General features: G+C 40.1%; 1 protein-coding gene across 1 annotated transcript in view; it reads left to right on the top strand.

Annotated features, from left to right (window-relative positions):
- Positions 1-840: 840 nt before the first annotated feature.
- Positions 841-18211, top strand: part of LOC121872934 (homeotic protein distal-less-like) — an 81525-nt gene continuing 64154 nt past the window's right edge. The window contains exons 1-2 of the mRNA XM_042376068.1: positions 841-1588; positions 12712-12729. Of these exons, the coding sequence (XP_042232002.1) occupies positions 1426-1588; positions 12712-12729 (181 nt within the window). The 5' untranslated portion in view covers positions 841-1425. The remainder of the gene's footprint in view (positions 1589-12711; positions 12730-18211) is intronic.

Here is an 18211-nt window from a genome sequence, read left to right as displayed (position 1 = left end):
TCCTATCTCTCTTCTGTCTCTCTGTAGCAACACACATTTAAATTACAGAATTAAAGACTTACCGTCCATGTCCCCGATGATGAGGAATTAACACACACTAAATAAAATAAATAAATAAAGGAAATAATGATAAAGATAAGAAAGAAAATGAACCGTAGAGAGAGAGAGAGAGAATGAAGATTATAGTGACTTATGAAAACCTAAGAGGCGATGCTTCCAGACGGTGGCGCTCATTATATATTCAAAAGGCAAGGTTACGTATAAAGGCAGGTACCCATCTCGCTAGGCGGTGTTGGGTGGGAGAGTCCCCTTAAATGGACAGGCTTGCATGGAACCGCTTCTGTGTTACGTTTTGATGAAAAGAGCAAAGAGTCTCTGATACATTCCCAGTCAAAAGCTTAGAGCCACGCCTACCCCGCCGTCAAGCTGCCAGGTTCCTCCGGAGAGATTTGTTGACCGATTTCTCCACCCGAGTTGAATTTGTGTCCGTGGTTATGTCGCCGTGTCACTGATAGAAAATATAACTGTTTACTAGTTCGGGGAAATTGGATTACCGTGGCTTGATTAACAATTAATATAATGAAGATCTGTTGGAGAACTTGCCACGCCGAAGCAACAAAGGCTGACTACAGGGGCGGAGCTTAAACTAGTCGTAAAGTTGATTGACGAGAGAAGTACACAAAGGGGCGGAGCGAGGCCAAACACAGCCACTCTGAGGGCGAGTTTTGTTTCCAAGGGGAGGAGCGTAAGCGTGATTGGCTCAGGTTATCGTGGGGGTGGAGCCTCTTGCTGTCTAGTGTGTGTACCTGTTGTAAAGGAAGTATTAAGCCTTGTCAGGAATTACATGTCAGTCTGGTGGACTTTGCCGTGAGTGTTACACGCGCGTGTATGTAACAACGTAACGGCTACATAAACTAGCCTGCCAACGCCTGCAGCGGTGTGTCGGGTGCAGCCAAGTGACAGGAGAGTGTGCGTGTGCGTGCCCTCCCACTAACCTGCGTGGACCAGCCCCGACCCACCACCCGCAGCGGCGGCGTGCTGGTTGGACCCTAGGGAGGCCCTAGCCCCTGGGCACGTCGTCCCCGTCCCAGCCCCGGGCCTCGCCACGCCCCCGTGTACCCCGCCACCCGCGCCCACATGGCCGCCGCTGCTGCCCCGCCCGTACCCGCCGTCTGACCCACATGGGCCCCGCTACACATGACATTTTTATTGTGCTTGTTGGCTGCTGCACCATGTGTGCGCCGTGCTTGTGAGGAACAGTGCTTGTGAACCTTGACGAACTGAGTCTTACCTCCGCCACACTCCATATACAGTGCCGGGGAGCCCACAGTGCCACCAAAACACGCCAGTGCCTCCTGATGGCGGGGTAAGGGCCATACACGCCCCGCACCACCAGGATCCTTGACAAGTGGCCGCCACAAGATCATGACGATGACCACGCCGCCTTACGCCCAGCCCCTTGGCTACCAGCAGACAGCCCAGTACAATGCTCCCGGCTACGGCTTCCCGCCCATGTACCCCCAGGGGTCCTACGGCTATCACATGGGGCCGTACGCGCCCGTGCAGTGCCCCTCGCCGCCCAGAGATGGTACGTACCCCAGGGTGATAGACCACCACCCTGCAGCCTTCACGTACTATAGTATGTAGCTCACCAGTTCTCTCTTGTTACCGTGTTATAGGTAGTACGTGATCACGGACGACCCCTTCCTAGCTATTAAGTACCGACCATACAGTGACGGGAGTGTTAGATGATGGCCACGGCAGAGCGACACGGACCTCAGCAGGCCCTCCCCCGCACGGCCGTGGCCATCACCGTCCTCCATCACCGTCAATAATTTTGTCTTTCCAGTGATCGACAGAGGACCAGGGGAGGGGAGGGGGTTCTTCAGGGGCGTACGTGTTATCTTTGTCTCCGGCGGCTGCTGATATCAGGAGGGAGGGGCGGAGGGAGACACGTGTACCTGTTATCAGCTGCACTGTTGACAAAGACCCGGCCTGGGGTCACTTCCCCTTAATGTACGGATCCGTTGTGTATTTCACTGATGGTTTAGTTCAACGAGTCACATGAGGTATAAACGTTATTGATATTAATAACACACACACACACACATAAACACTCACATATACACACACACACACACATAGACACAAGCATGGACATTCCGTACACACACTTACACATATACACACATAAACACTCATACACGCATATACACCCACATACACGCACACGCACACCCATCATTGACTACAGGTTCACACGGGTCTTCCTCACTAGCTAAAAAACACTCAACATTCAGTGCTAATTAATACACGAGAAACATTAGTTCCTGCCGACCATTTATTTCCACTCACTCACCTCCGCTCCCCGCCCCCCACTGCGTCCCAAACTGCTAATGAAAACGTATATATTCCCCCCCATAAATCCTCATTAAATTTGAAAATATTTTATATATACACCGGGTACTTTTATATGTATTTATATATATATACCGTTTCTCGTATCTTATATTCACTATTGGTCAATTATGGAGCGTTACGCAGCACCTTCCCGTCACGTGATTGGTTAAGGCGGACTGGGGGAGGTAGGGATGGTTGACAGTCATTTTAATGGACTGTCGTCTCTTAGTGCACTATATACAGTCACACAGTCACCTCCATCATATACCCCAGAGGCTAACTGGCTAACTGTTTTCATTCACATCTGTTTATTTTATTATTATTATTATTATTATTATTATTATTATTATTATTATTACCAGTAGTAATAGCAGTAGTAGTAGTAGCAGAGTAGTAGTAGTAGTAGTATCAGCTGTAGTAATAGTAGTAGTCGTAGTAGCCCTCATTAACACTTGGACCTGCTCCTGGTAGGCCACAGTCCACCTGGTGACTCGTTATCTCGTTATCTCTGGATGATACCACTGTGTAATCTCTCTCTCTCTCTCTCTCTCTCTTGATGTTTAATTGTTGAGAGCTGGTGTATTTACTAACGTCACATACGCCCTTAATAATCTAAAGTGTTGAGACGTAGTAATACATTATAGCATCAATATATTGTACTACTGTAACGTGTGTGTGTGTGTGTGTAAATAATAATAGTAATGATAATAATAATAATAATTAACGGTATATTGAAAAAAGTTCTGCAGCCCGAAGGCTGAAAATATACATTAGACAAAAATGACTTATTACATACAAAGACATGGGGTGGGTGGGTCGTTTAACAAAAGCTTTCATTACTTCATGAAAGGAGAAGGAACATGAATTGAACATACAAATTAATATAGTTTACAGCTGTTGGTCCGGGCTGGTCTCTTGCCATACTGTGTGAGGTCACATGGGTCTTGTGGTTCAGTAACTCGTCCGTAGGTGTTGAGATGAAGGGCCTCACGGGGTCATGGAGACACCGGGTGGTGTGGTGTTCACGTGGTGCATGTGTGGGGGGGACGAGAAAATATGTGTGTGAATGTGTTTGTGTTCAATGAGACGAGTGAGAGACAGACAGGCAGACAGACAGATAAAGAGACAGATATAGACAGAGTAACAATTGACAACAAAACAGCGAATTTAAATGGAATACAAATCACCGCAATAATCACACAGCCGTTCGCGTTCGCCTCCCGTTCTGCTGATTGCGCTATCCTTCCCACGACGTTCACGGCTGGAGCTTAACAATCATACGGATGCGTTTATCTAACCTAACCTAACCTAACACTCATAAAGGTATTTAAAATAGGTCAATTACAATTACGATCCAATTTAATGAGCTGCTGGGTCCAATTGTTCGGGGTACTATCGGGTGTTCGATTCATCTCTTACTCACTGCTATTTATTCACTTTATATTCATACAAACAGACATACATACGTCTTACACATGCTAATAATATTAGTAATATTAATGTGCAATATATAACACTAATCACTATCACTGTTGCTATTGTTACTACTACTACTACCAACACTATTTTTTATTTATTTATTTTTTTAACGTGGCCTCCAGCCTCCCCCAATAGCCACACTACTAATAATAATGAAAATATGAAATAACAATAATAATACCAATGTTAGCAGAAATCAATAATAATAATAATAATAATAATAATATTAATAAAACAACAATAATAATACAAAAATAACCAAAATAAAAACAATAACAATAAATTAATTAAAACCTTTAAAAAAAAAACATCGCTCTCAACACAAAGAAAAAACACATCCATAAGTCAGGTCAGGAAAGGCAGAAATGGGGGGTTAAATAAACACAAAAAAGACATTTACCTTCACTTCGCGTATGTGTGCAAATGTCTATAAATCCTCAACCTATTTATGGTATGATTAGTCCTCTTATTTTCATTCGTTTTTTTGGTTTTGTCCAGGACCTGCCTCTCTTGATTTGACTGGTGGATGTTGTTTGTTTATAATTTTGAGTGAGGGATTTTTTTGGGGAGGGGAGGTCACGGTACTTTGTTAACCTTTTTTCTCTCTCTCTATCTTTGTCTGTCTGTCTTTCTCTTTCTCTCTTATTTTAATTTCTATCTTTGTTTTTCTTTCTCTCTTCATCTCTCTCTATTGTCTCTTTGTAACCATAAGGAGACTAAGCACACACACACACACACACACACACACCTTCATATACAGTATGTGTGTGCTTTCCTTATGTGAAATAATCAACTGACCTGTGTGTGCGTGTGTGTGTGTGTGTGTTCTCATATTTGCCTCTCTCTCTCTCTCTCATTCTATTCCTTGAGTACCAATTGCGTATATAAGACCTTCGTTTCCCTCCTGGTCCGTATATGCGTTAACCCCACTATACTGTACGTCGCCTAATTGCGTACCTCCCCTCACTCGCGTGCATTTACCAATTTGCGTGCACCACTTTAGTTACATAAGTCAATTGTCTGCGTGCGTCCCCTCGTCCCTTGTATATGTCTATCATTTGCGTGCGTGTAATAATTGCGTGCATTTTCTCGCCCCTCCACATGCGTATATCATTTGCGGACATTAATTAATTGCATGTGCCTATTAATTGCGTTCGTCAGTTTCTTGTGTGCGTTTGTTTATTGTTTGCGTGCGTCCCCTCACATGCTTTAATTATTTGAGCGAGTGTATTTTTTGCGCGTGTTTGCAAAATACGTTCGTCTGTTAAGTGCGTGTGTCTCTTGCGTGCGTCCCCTCATCATCTGTATTCATTTATCATTTGTGTGTGACTATTATTTAGTTGTGACTTTCTTTTGCGTTTTCTTATTATCTGTGTGTGTATTACTTACGGTAGTTTTCTAAATGCGTGCGTTTATAAATTGCATTCGTCAATTATTCGCGTAGATCTATAATTTGCGTGCGTCTGTTAATTGCGTTCGTCAAATATTCGCGTATATTTATCATTCATTTGCATTAATATATAATTTCCGTGCATCTATTAACCATATGAGTTTCCTTAATTGCGTGCATCTATCATCTATATGCGTTCCCTTAATTACGTGCATCTATCATCTATATACGTTCCCTTAATTGCGTGCATCTATCAGATATATACGCTCCCTTAATTGCGTGCATCTATCAGATATATACGTTCCCTTAATTGCGTGCATCCTCTGAATCACGTGTGTTCCCTGTGCGTCTATTACTTTTAAGTATATGTTATCTGCGTGCGTACCCTCCTCACGCGCGTGCTTGAGCTTCTTCAAGTGCCGTACACTCTACAGCGTCTTACAGATAAAATAGTTTAAACACATTAAAATTATCACGGGGAACATTAATTATCAGTCGTGTGGTCAGAATAGTTCGAATTATCTGCCTGGCTGCTTATCTCTGTCTGTCTGTCTGTCGGTCTGTCTGTCTGTCTGTCTGTCTGTCTTTCTATATGTCTGTGTTTGTCTTTCTGTCTGTCTGTATCTGTGTCTGTCTATTTGTCTGGTCTTAGGTCAAAATAAACACACTTAGACTATCTGGAATGTCTGTCTTTGTCTGTCACCTGAAAGATAATATTATTTCTTATTATAAAAAAAAAAATATAATTATTTATTTTGCTAAGTCGTACACCCGAGGAAGGAACACCATATATGAGTGAAAATACAATATATGAATTATCTATACAGTAATATGATTAATTTGAACACCTGATTTACTAATTCATAATAATACCTTCAACAACATTTCTTTTGGTATATTTCTGAACACCATCGCTGAACAATCCTGTCTTAGCGAGATATTGTTCGAATATAGTATTTACAAATTGTCCGAAAATACTGTTGTACCATGTTCGGTTATTACGGACAGCGAGGCTTCAAACTCTGGTACGAATATTGGTTCGCGGTTTGCTTCGAAATGTTCCGAATTCACGTTCTGGGCAATTCGGAAACTTTGTATCCAATACTTGTTTATTTCCTGAGTTATCGTGTACTGTATGTTAGTCTTTATTATTTGGTGTGTGTTATTATTACTATATTTTTGTTATTTTTCTTCTCAGTATTAGTTTTATTGTTACTATTATCATTATTACTGTCAGTCTTTATTTTCGTTGTGTTATCGTTATTATTATTATTATTATTATTATTATTATCCTGTTTCTTTTCTGTCATTAGTGTACAATAACAAGTAGCGTTGCACATATAAGAAGCTACTAAATATCCTGATTAAGTTAGGTTAGGTTAGGTTAGGTTAAGTCTGGTCAGGTAAGGTTAAGTTAGGTAAGGATTAAGTTAGTTTAGGTTAGGTAAGGTTAGTTTAGGTTAGGTTAGGTAAGGTTAGGTTAGGTTGACTCCCATTTTAGTGTCATAAATGGTCAAGACACACACTATGCCATATCCCGCCAGCTCTCCGTCAAAAACAACATGATAGCAAAATCCACCAGAAGACGTTAAAGAATTATGATTTGACGTCATGAACACAGAGTACCAAGGTACCTATGACGCACCAGTACCTGCGTCTGGTACCTTAGTGGTGGAAAACATTACAAGAAACAACGCTGATGTGGATTTATAATTAGCTCCAGGTATTTTAAGTAACAAAAAATTGACCACAAGGGTTCAGGGTCCCTCCTCCTTCCCCACCAAGAGTTCAGGGTCCCTCCTCCTTCCCCACCAAGAGTTCAGGGTCCCTCCTTCTTCCCCACCAAGGGTCTAGGATCCCTCCTTCCCCATCAAGGGTTCAGGGTCCCTCTCTCCAACTCCTTCATCGTCATTAAAGGAAGGCGAGGCCATATTTCCCCCCGAAGGTATTTAGGGAAAGAAATGATCATTGAACTCGTGCAACACACACACACACACGCACATACACACATACACACACATACACACATACACACACACACACACTGGCAGAATAAACAGAGATGTACAATTGTCGCCTGCCGGTGAATCTGAGACGTGACGCCTTCAGATAAGACCTACACGGGGGTCAAAGGTCATCTTCGTGCCCGGATGACCTGACAACCCCAGAGGGAAGATGGGTATAGGTGAGACATATGAGGGAGGAAGATTTAGAAGGAGGGAGATCTGGAGGAGGAAGATTTGAAGGGATACACACACACACACACACACACACACACACACACACACACACTACCCCTCCCAACTATTTTCATTTCTAATCTCATTTCCACAATATTTCATACTACACTATGTTTTGTGTTGACGTCACCCCAACACACACACACACACACACACTTACTTCTTACGTGTTACTCCATTAAGCTCTCACTGGCTCACCACTTCCACTTAGAGCCTGTGGACTTAAGCCAGCCAATCAATAGCCCAGTTTGACCCTAAGTTATGTTCGAGAATTGCTGGATAGTGACTGTAAGTTACGATGCGGTTCAGACACCAGCTGCCGGACAACTTCAAATTGTGGGGTCGTGTTTGCACTTGGCCTCTGCTGCGGTAAAACACGTTCGGGTTTATTTATTTTTTTGGTTTTTGTTTTAATGAGAGTCTTTGTTTAATTTTTTTTAATGTGTTTTTTTGGGGGGGGTTTATGTGTCTCAGTGGGGTTTTTAGTTGTAGGTTTGTGAAGGGTTTAAATCTTTAACTCTTAATTTGCTGACTTGGCCTAATTCGGTTTAGTAAATTGACCCAACTGTTTGATGACAGTGACCTAGAGTGGTTTAATTATTTCACCAAACAGTGTGATAGAAGTGTGTTTAGACTGATTTAGCATACCTTAACCTGACCTGAACTGACTTTGTATACTTTAATATGAGAATTGCTGTAGTAACATGACTGGGACAATTTCATCTACTTAACATAACTCATAATAGGGAGTTGACTTCAGACATGACTCATCTCCCTCACCTGTACAAGTTTAGTGTTAAGACCTTACCTGGCTTATCCAGTTCACCTGAGATCGTGAGTTTAACCAAGTAAGATGGATATATTTCTTAGCGCATAAATTATTTGAGTTAAGTCATATCACCTGATTACCTGTACACATGGCCCTGCCTAGACGGATACAATGTGTACCTGATTGTAATGAAGGTGATAAATACATTAGCATCCACGATAAGAAGATAAACAACATATACACATAATAGCGGTTTTAACGTAATGCAATCCTCCATTGACATGACTGATGGAAGTTTATAGCCCATGGGATATGTTTCTTTTTAGCTTAACTTAATCATTAGAAGGATTTTCTTGTTTTACTTAATTTACTTGTGTGTTAATGTAAACGTTTATATAAGATATACTGGATAAGATAGGTTAAGAAAGGATTAATTATGGTAAGGTTAGATTTAGTGTGTGTATGTGTGTGTGTGTGTGTGTGTGTATGTGTGTGTGTGTGTGTGTGTGTGTGTGTGTGTGTGTGTATGTGTATGCACGTGTATGTATATGTGTGTGTGGGTTGTACAAAACATAATGGAGAATGAGCCCCAATTTTCACCAGTAATTGGGGTACAGTACAGCGGGAATATGTCAGGTGTCACTACACAGTCCTTGTAAGTACACACAGTACCTGAGTATAATGTTTAGCTAAAATACACAGCATATAATATATTTATACAGGAAGAAAAATCTGTAGTCTTGTTATTACTGTGTGTGTGTGTGTGTGTGTGTGTATGCGTGCGTGTCTGTTATCTATGTATGTGCGTAAGTGCGTAGGTGTGTGTGTGTGTGTGTGTGTATCTACCTGTGTGTATTTGAACCAAAAATATTAAATCATATACACTTTTAAGTTTTCAATAATTTATATCCGTTTTTATTACAAATTTACGATGGTATATATTTTTTTCGGTAGTGCATTAAGATACACCTCTCCCTTGATCATTAGGTCTCTCTCTCTCTCTCTCAATATTTTAGAATCTATAGAGCTGAGATCACGAGGATGTGTTTATATGGAGTACTCATGGGCGGACGTATAATAATAATGATGATAATAATAATAATAATGATAATAATAATAATAATGATAATAATAATAATAACAATAATAATAATAACAATAATAATAATAACAGCGACGACAATAAGCTCCACTTCAGCAAACACACATAATAAACACCTAAAAAAAATAGTTAACAAAAGACAGGAAATAAAACAATAAATTGCATCCCCCCAAAAAAATGTCACACGAAAACAGCAACAAGATTGAAGGTCATTAATGATGTAATAAAAAGTATATATTAACATAGCGAAGTTAGCGATAGAGTTAGCAAGATTAATAGACACCCCGTAGACGTTTAGTGTGGAGGGCTGTGGTCGCCAACCCTCATATGATAAACGGTAATATAGAATGAGTTGATGTGATGGATGTTAAAGAAAAAATACGATGTAACAGGGAGTTCCATATAGTAACTAATATGGTATATGAATGACCTCTTGGCGATTATATAATATAGGAAAAATTATATCTGGTAGACAGTTCCACACAATACTATTTAGAGATATAATAATATATATAAATGATATAAAACGTTGATAGTTATATAAGAAAAGACACTATATCCGGTATATACGTGAATTCCGGTCGATACAAAGTCTTATCCACTTAGCTATCTGGTCACATCCGGCTCCTCCACCGTTTGATGTTATGTTGCAGTACCATTAGCCACCGTCTCTTCAACATGCAACATTCATGGTTCTCACAAATTCGTATGTTACGTACTCTCTCGGGTGGAAAGGTTAAATCGTATCTAATTTGTACATTAACGCTACCTGGTGACATTAGGTGGTAATTAATAATGAGATTAATGATATTTTTATCTGAATTGATTAAATTATGATTCTTGGTACTCTCTCTCTTTCTCTCCTCCAAATATATATATATATATATATATATATATATATATATATATATATATATATATATATATATATATATATATATATATATATATGTGTGTGTGTGTGTGTGCAAGCGTAATAATTAGTGCCGTGACATCTCAGACCTATTCAAATTTCTTCACGACTACTGTACGTCTATGACACACACACACACACACACACACACATACAGGAAGAGTAGAGGGAAGTAAACAGTCTATTGATACGTTGTACTGTGGCGGTCAATAGCCAGGAAGGAAGTTGTTGTGGCTAGTTTTGAGGAAACATTGTCAAGTGTAGCGACCAGGGACCGGTGGGTGTCTGAAGGTGTTGTTGACGCGTGAGAGAGAGAGAGAGAGAGATGCAATGTGTCTGTCATAATAATAATAATAATAATAATAATAATAATAATAATAACAACATATTCAATAATATACTTCAACATTATCAACAGTTATTAACTTAATTTCCCCCATTATAATCTTAAGAGGGGGGGGGGGTGAAGTCTCCTCTGAACACCGAAAAACCACCCAAACATCAAAGCATTTTAATAGTATAATCGAGACTCTCTCATGTGTCTGTCAGGGGTGTACCGCTCCTATTATCTGGGGTTTATTACCAGTGTGCATATATTATATATGAGCCAAGTGATATATAACTATAGTAAAACAGATGTTATCAAGGCTATATAAATGCTTTAACGACGCCGACTGGTCTTGTTATATAAACCTCGTCAGAAAACAGCGATAACTCGGCTTTTCTGATGCAGGAGAGTTATTGTGCTGTAGGAATGACTTTAATTATCCTTGAATTGACCTCGTTTGATGATAGTTAATGAGTTTGTTGTCTTTCTTTCTTTTTTATTATTATTATTATTATTATTATTAGTAGTAGTAGTAGCAGTAGTAGAAGTAGTAGTAGTAGTAGTAACATTATGTCATTAGTACTCTCATTATGATTATTCTATTAATTAGATTATTATTATTATTATTATTATTATTATTATTATTATTATCTGTAGTAGCATTAATAATAGTAATATCAGTAGTATTATCACTATTATTTTATCAGTATTATCATTACTATTTGCCCTATTATAATTTTTTCATTTCCATTTTTATTTTCACTGTTCCTGTGTTCCTAACCACCATCTTTATCATCCTTACTCTCTCATCCACGCTATTCTTAATCACATTCTTTCCTATAATACCACCAAGTAATAGCTATTTATTTTTAGTAATATAATCTCATGCTAAAATAGACCATTCAAGTGTATTAAAAAATTCCCAAATATTTAACAATATCTAGTGTCTTTATAATTGTGGGTCTTATATATAATTGGTAGATTCAGGGATTTTTCAGGTAGATTTAGGAAATTTTCTGGGAGATTTAGGGATTTTTCAGGTAGATTTAGGAAATTTTCTGGTAGATTTAGGGATTTTTCAGGTAGATTTAGGAAATTTTCTGGGAGATTTAGGGATTTTTTACGTAGATTTAGAGATTTTACAGGTAGATTCAGGTACATTGTTAATATAGTCTAAGGTCACTCATCTAAAAACTACACATTTTATATGATGAAAAAATAATTTACAATAAAATTTTTAATTCTTATGATACAAAATTTTAATTCTAATTATACAAGAATTAAGTTAAAGTAAGGAACGATGAAGCAGTTTTTACATGTTAGTTAAAAATAATAAAAATAACTGATGATTCGTTAAATAAAAGAAACTGATAAAATGGAAAAGATTTCTTATGGGGAAAGTTGAAAGATAATTGTTTTGTTTGCATGTAACATTGGCACATATGGAGAGTTGATTATGTTGTTTTATTTTATAGGATAAACAATAAACAATAAAAATGAAAAATGTATTTTTATTGTTAAAAAAATCAATACAAATAATTTATCGCCAAAACACATAATAACAGTTTAGTTTTTTACGGAAAGCTACCGGGGAATTTAACTTGACTAATATTAATGCATTTTGGGAATAATATAACCTAACAACAGATGGAAGTATTATAGATGGGATAATTAGTTATACTGTAATTAGAGTTTATTGTATATAATTATCTTATTATAAAGGAATCAATCTTAGACGGTCTTCAACAGAGAAATTTACAGTGTTTGAAGAATAATGCTTGGAGTAAATATATTGCTTGTTTCTCTTATAGCAAACACATTAATCACTATGAAACATGACCTTTATTATGCTCTACATTATTCTTGATGTCTATTACTATCTCACTCATATATGCGTGTTTGTTTTAGGGAAATAATAGTGATTTTTTTATGATGATATTGTCTTTGAGTCTATTGGTAATTAATTATATATTATCAGGTGTTATGCAGGTAATTAATTAGATATTCTCAAGTAATCTGCAGGTGATTAATAATATCATGTTATTTCCCTGTTTGTGACCATTTATCTTACCCTTGTTTACTTCTTGCAGATGCATGGTACAAGCATTGTAAGTAACTCAACAACTTGTTTTGACGTTAACCTAACTACCTATTGCTTCCCTGCTCTTAAGTATATTCTGCTACTTAATACTTAGATTTTGGTTTTTTTTATGATTTTACTTATAAATTTAATGTCTAGTTGTGTGTGTCATATCTCGTTTGCTTGGTGCCTTTACTCCTGGTGTGTGTGTGTGAGAGAGAGAGAGAGAGAGAGAGAGAGAGAGAGAGAGAGAGAGAGAGAGCATGTGTGTGTGTGTTTATCTAAGTGTGTGTAATATGTGTATGTGTAAGACTGTATGTATGTATGTGTGTGTGTTACTGTCACTTGATGCCTTGCTCTTATGTCTCTGTGCTGTGCTATGGGGGGCTTTATTGTCATGATAAATGCTAACTGTTAACTCACTGTAATTGGTGGAGGTGTTGCCATCTGTGTACCTTCTGTATAGTAGTGTTTTAATGGGCACCTATTGGTTGGGTATTGGTGATGGCTGTCCTCTGGGTGTTTGTCCATAATAATAATGTGAATGTTGTTTTACCATTATTGTGTTTATATACTGTACATGCATACATACGTACATACATACATACATACATACATACATACATACATACATACATACATACATACATACATACATGAGTTGCTCTAGTTATAAATACACAACTCAGTAGCACTCAGTAACGTGTGTGTATAATGTCCGTCACAGCAAAACACATATATGGTACCATAGCCACATATGTCTCACACATGAGCCATTTATAAATCATTTAGAATTTTTGGGGGAATATTCCAGTTACTTATATAGGCAGGTGTATAGGCAGGTATATAACAATTAATCATAGTAGTTATATATGTTATAGTTTACTTATATAACTAGGTAATATACAGTTACAAGATAGGGAATTATTAGTTAATTTATATGACCAGTTAGTGTGGGTCTGTTAGTTTCACCAGTCAGATACATTCTACAGTCAATTCCTTCAGTCAGCTACATCATATACAGTCATTTCCTTGGTATTATATTATTTACTAGGTCAGTTAATCTCCTGTCAGTTTATCTTAGTCAGTTTACACAGTTATACATTCAACAGACAATTATTTTAGTCATCTACACACTTCATACAACCAGTTACTAGGCTAATTGGTCAGTTAGTCTCCAGTTAGTAGCAGTCAGTTACACAGTCAGATCACTAGGAAGGGAGGTAAAGCCCTGAACATGTGTAGAATCACCTGTGGTAGTGATAAACATGTGACTGTGGCGGGCGTTACCAGCTAGTAAGTGGGGAGGGGGAAGAGGAGGAGGAAAGGGGGGTAAGAGAAGAAGGGGGAGGATGGGAAAGGGGTAGGAAGAGGAGGAAAGGGTGAGGAATAAAAGGAGGAGGAGGATGTGTAAAGAATAAAGAAGAAGAAGAGGGTGAGGAGGGGGATGCAAGAGGAGGAGGAGGGGGATGGAAGAGGAGAAGGAGGAGGGAAGGGGGGAGAGAATAAGAGAGGGAGATGTATTGGGGTGAAAGAGTAGGAAGATGAGGAGGAGAAAGGGGAACGGGAGAAGAGAATAAAGGACTAAGAAGAAGAGAACGAGGAGAAAACTGAGAGATACGGGAGAAAGAGAAGGAGAAGGGAATAAGGGATTAGGGAGAGGAGGAGAGGGAGGGATATGAAAAGCAAAGGAGGAGGAGGAGGAGGAGAGAATTAAGGTTAAAGGATAATAGGGAGGAAACTAGGGAGGTAGAAAGGGAGAATAAGGGATTCCCACACTATTTATAGAGAGATGGAGGGAGAAGGGAAATAAGAGAGGGAGTAAGGGGGGGAGAGGATAGGGTTAGGGAGGGGGTAAGGGGAAGGGGGAGGGGTGAGACAGGTGTGGAGGCAGGTGAAGTAGTACCACGGTATTCATCAGTCATATTTACCTAGCTCTCTCTTTATCTTTCTTTCTCTCTCTCTTACTGTTTCTCTTTACTTTCTCTCATTTCCTTGGTAAATATTTCTCTCCTACTGATCTAAATACATTCTATATAATATTTACCTACTATATAAACTTTCAATAAACATAACTATATACATTGGACATACAGTCATACACCTCTCAGATGTTAGAAGGAAATATTGAATTTACATACATATTAATAATAGCTTTTCCTATCGAGTCTCCACAGCATTCAATAAATCTCTTTTAATGAACTTAATTACGGTCAAATTGATGTGTTAATGAGACTTGGTACTCGTAATGAGGCTAAATACAACACACACACACACACACACACACACACACACACACACACACACACATACACACACACACACACATTAACCACCATCAACACTACTACCACCATTAATCAACACGGGCCATAACCAGTATCGCAACAACTACTACCACAATCGTGTCATCCAACTAGCGTGGTTTATGGGGGTTGTAGATATACCATTAGTTACGGTATAGACTACAGACCATTACCATTAGCCCCTTTGGACCATAAACAAAGGGGAGAGATACCCTTTTCTGCCCCTTAGACCCTTTTTATTCCATATATTCTCGTTAGATTCACTTTTTTTCCAAATTTAGGGGAAAAAAGTCTTGCCTATATATTTAAGTAGATTAATTCTTTCCCCACCCATGTCCTGATTTCCATTTTTTCCCCCACAACAGGGATAAAATTATACCTCTAGCCATTACGACAATTACTTTCTTCCCACACTTAAAATTCTTCCCTCCTCAATTTTTCCCTTTTTTTCTTTCATATTTTTTTTTATTCTCACAAGTATGTCAAGCTTCTATTTTTTCCCCCTAACAATCGGGGAAAATTCTCTCATGCCACTACGTCAATTAATTCCTTCCTACATCTACTTAAAACACCCCTCTCTCTCTCTCTCTCTCTCTCTCTCTCTCTCTCTCTCTCTCTCTCTCTCTCCTACCCTACCATTCCTCCTCTATCCATCATCATCTTCTCCCTCTCTCCCCTCTGAATTTATCTCCCATCCCCTCCTCTCCCAATATCCTCTACCAGTTTCACTCTTCTCCCCCATCTCGAGGCCTCTCCTCTTCCTCCTCCTCCTCCCCATCTAAAAATCTTCCTCCCATTCCCTCTTCCTCTTCTTCTCCCTAATTGAAACCCTCCCTTCCCACTTCTTCTCTCACTTCCCATTCCTACATCATCATCCCCTCTTCTCCCCACACACCCCTCCATCACCCCTCCTCCATCCATCCAGCCCTTCTCCTACCAACCACTCACCCCCCTTCCTCCTACCTTCCCCCGGCGCACCGCAACAAGCCGCACCTTACCGCACCCCGACCGCCGGTAACGCACGCCTCCGCTCCCGTGTTCCCTGACAGCCTCTTAATAAATATTTGCAACTTCCTACACGCCACCGTCACGCTCACTCCCCTCGCCCTCCCCATGCCTCCCCCTGCCCCTCCCTCTCGCCCCCTCCCTACACTCCCTTTCCCACGTTCCTACCCCCATGCCCCCCCATGTACCTCCATCCATGCCTCTCTCCAAACCTCCCCCCCACCACACCTCTCCCTCCTCAACGCCCTCTCTCCCTCCCCTGCACGCCTTTTCCCACGCCCGTCCTGCCTGACTGACGCTCGGGCTCTTGCTGTCTGTCCGTGGCTGTGCACTGCTCCCGTTGGACTATCTGTTGTCGGTGTTGACTTTGTTGTCCTGTGCTGTCTGTTGTTGATCTGCCTTAGAGCGCGAGGGTAGAGGGGTAGGGTGGGTGAGAGAGAGAGAGAGAGGGTGGTGCTGTGAGAGAGGGAGGAAAGAAGGTGCATTGCTAGAGAGAGAGAGAGAGAGAGAGAGAGAGAGATTGCAGAATTTAAGAGCAGTTATTATTATTATATGTATTTGAAATTATATGTATTTGCGTCACCATTACGAATAGGTAATTGTTGTAGTGTAGATAACGATGAGGTCTTGTATCTTCCGGTCTGGTGTGTCGTAAATAAACACACACACACACACACACACACACACACATACACACACACACACACACACACACACAACACACACACACACACACACACACACACACACACACACGCACACACATTCGCAAGTAACTGACACAAAAATACTTATTGGCACCAGATAATCATCGTCTCTGGTGATTTATAAAGTATCCTATTGGCTGAAACACTCAACCAATAACATCCACTGCTTTGTCGGCATTGTCGCATCCAACCAATCACGAACCGTAAATACATATGACGTCAGGAATGTTTTTTTTTCGATTTATTTTTCGTTCCATTATATACTATTACAAATTATTCAACTAGATTATAGTCCTATAATCTGGAGTAAAAAAGTCAGTATATATAATTTTGGTGCAGGTTGTGATGTGGTTCAAGTGTGGTAGAGATGTGGTTCAGGTGTGGTAGAGGTGCAGCTCAGGTGTGGTTTAGGTGTGGTAGACATGTGGTTCAGGTGTGGTAGAGGTGTATTTCAGGTGTGGTTTAGGTATGGTAGAGATGTGGTTCAGGTGTGGTAGAGGTGTATTTCAGGTGTGGTTTAGGTGTGGTAGAGGTGTGGTTCAGGTGTGGTAGAGATGTGGTTCAGGTGTGGTAGAGGGGGTGGTTGTTCTGTGGTTCATGTGTGGTAGAGGTGTGACTCAGGTGTGGTTCAGGTGTGGTCGTGGTATGGTAGAGGTGTGGTAGAAGTGCTATTAGGTCAAAGGAAGGTTGATGTATGCAAGGACAATAATTATCATTTCTTTGTAAATAAATAAACATGAAAAATAAAAAAATAAAAATAATCCCAATAATTTCTGTCATGGTGTACTGTACATGGTGGCAGATGTACATGATAAAATGAACACTGATAAAACCATATACAGTTAAACACTTCAGAACAGAACACTTGTTAGGCTTGAGCTGAATGGTGGTGGTAGTGGAGAGTGTGGTGGTGGAAGAGTGTGGTGGTGGTGGTCGAGTATGGTAATGGTGGTAGAGTTTGGTAGTGAGTGTGGTAGTGGTGGTAAAGTGTGGTAGACAAGTGTGGTAGTGGCATGAGTAGAGTGTAGCAGTGGAGGTAGAGTACGGTAGTAGAGTGTGGCGGTAGAGAGGCCCAGGTGTTACATGAGGCGAACGACCAAAGGTGTATACGTGTAGAAGAGCACCTGCCGGAAACTGCCACCACACCCCACCTGGTACACCCACACCCTAGGACACCCACACCCTAGTACACCCACATCCTAGCGTTGATACACCCACACCCTAGCGTTGATACACTTACACTCTAGCACACCCACACCCTAGTACACCCACATCCTAGTACATCCACACCCTAGTACACCCACACCCTAGTACACCCACATCCTAGCGTTGATACACCCACACCCTAGTACACCCACATCCTAGCGTTGATACACCCACACCCTAGTACACCCACACCCTAGCGTTGATACACCCACACTAGTCACCCACATCCTAGCGTTGATACCCACACCTAGCGTTGATACACACTATAGCACACCCACACCCTAGT

Source organism: Homarus americanus, unplaced genomic scaffold (genome assembly GCF_018991925.1).
Source record: "Homarus americanus isolate GMGI-L3 unplaced genomic scaffold, GMGI_Hamer_2.0 scaffold11022, whole genome shotgun sequence".
NCBI lineage: Eukaryota > Metazoa > Arthropoda > Malacostraca > Decapoda > Nephropidae > Homarus > Homarus americanus.
The sequence above is the reverse complement of the archived record's forward strand: the minus strand, read 5'-3'. Positions and strand labels throughout refer to the sequence as shown.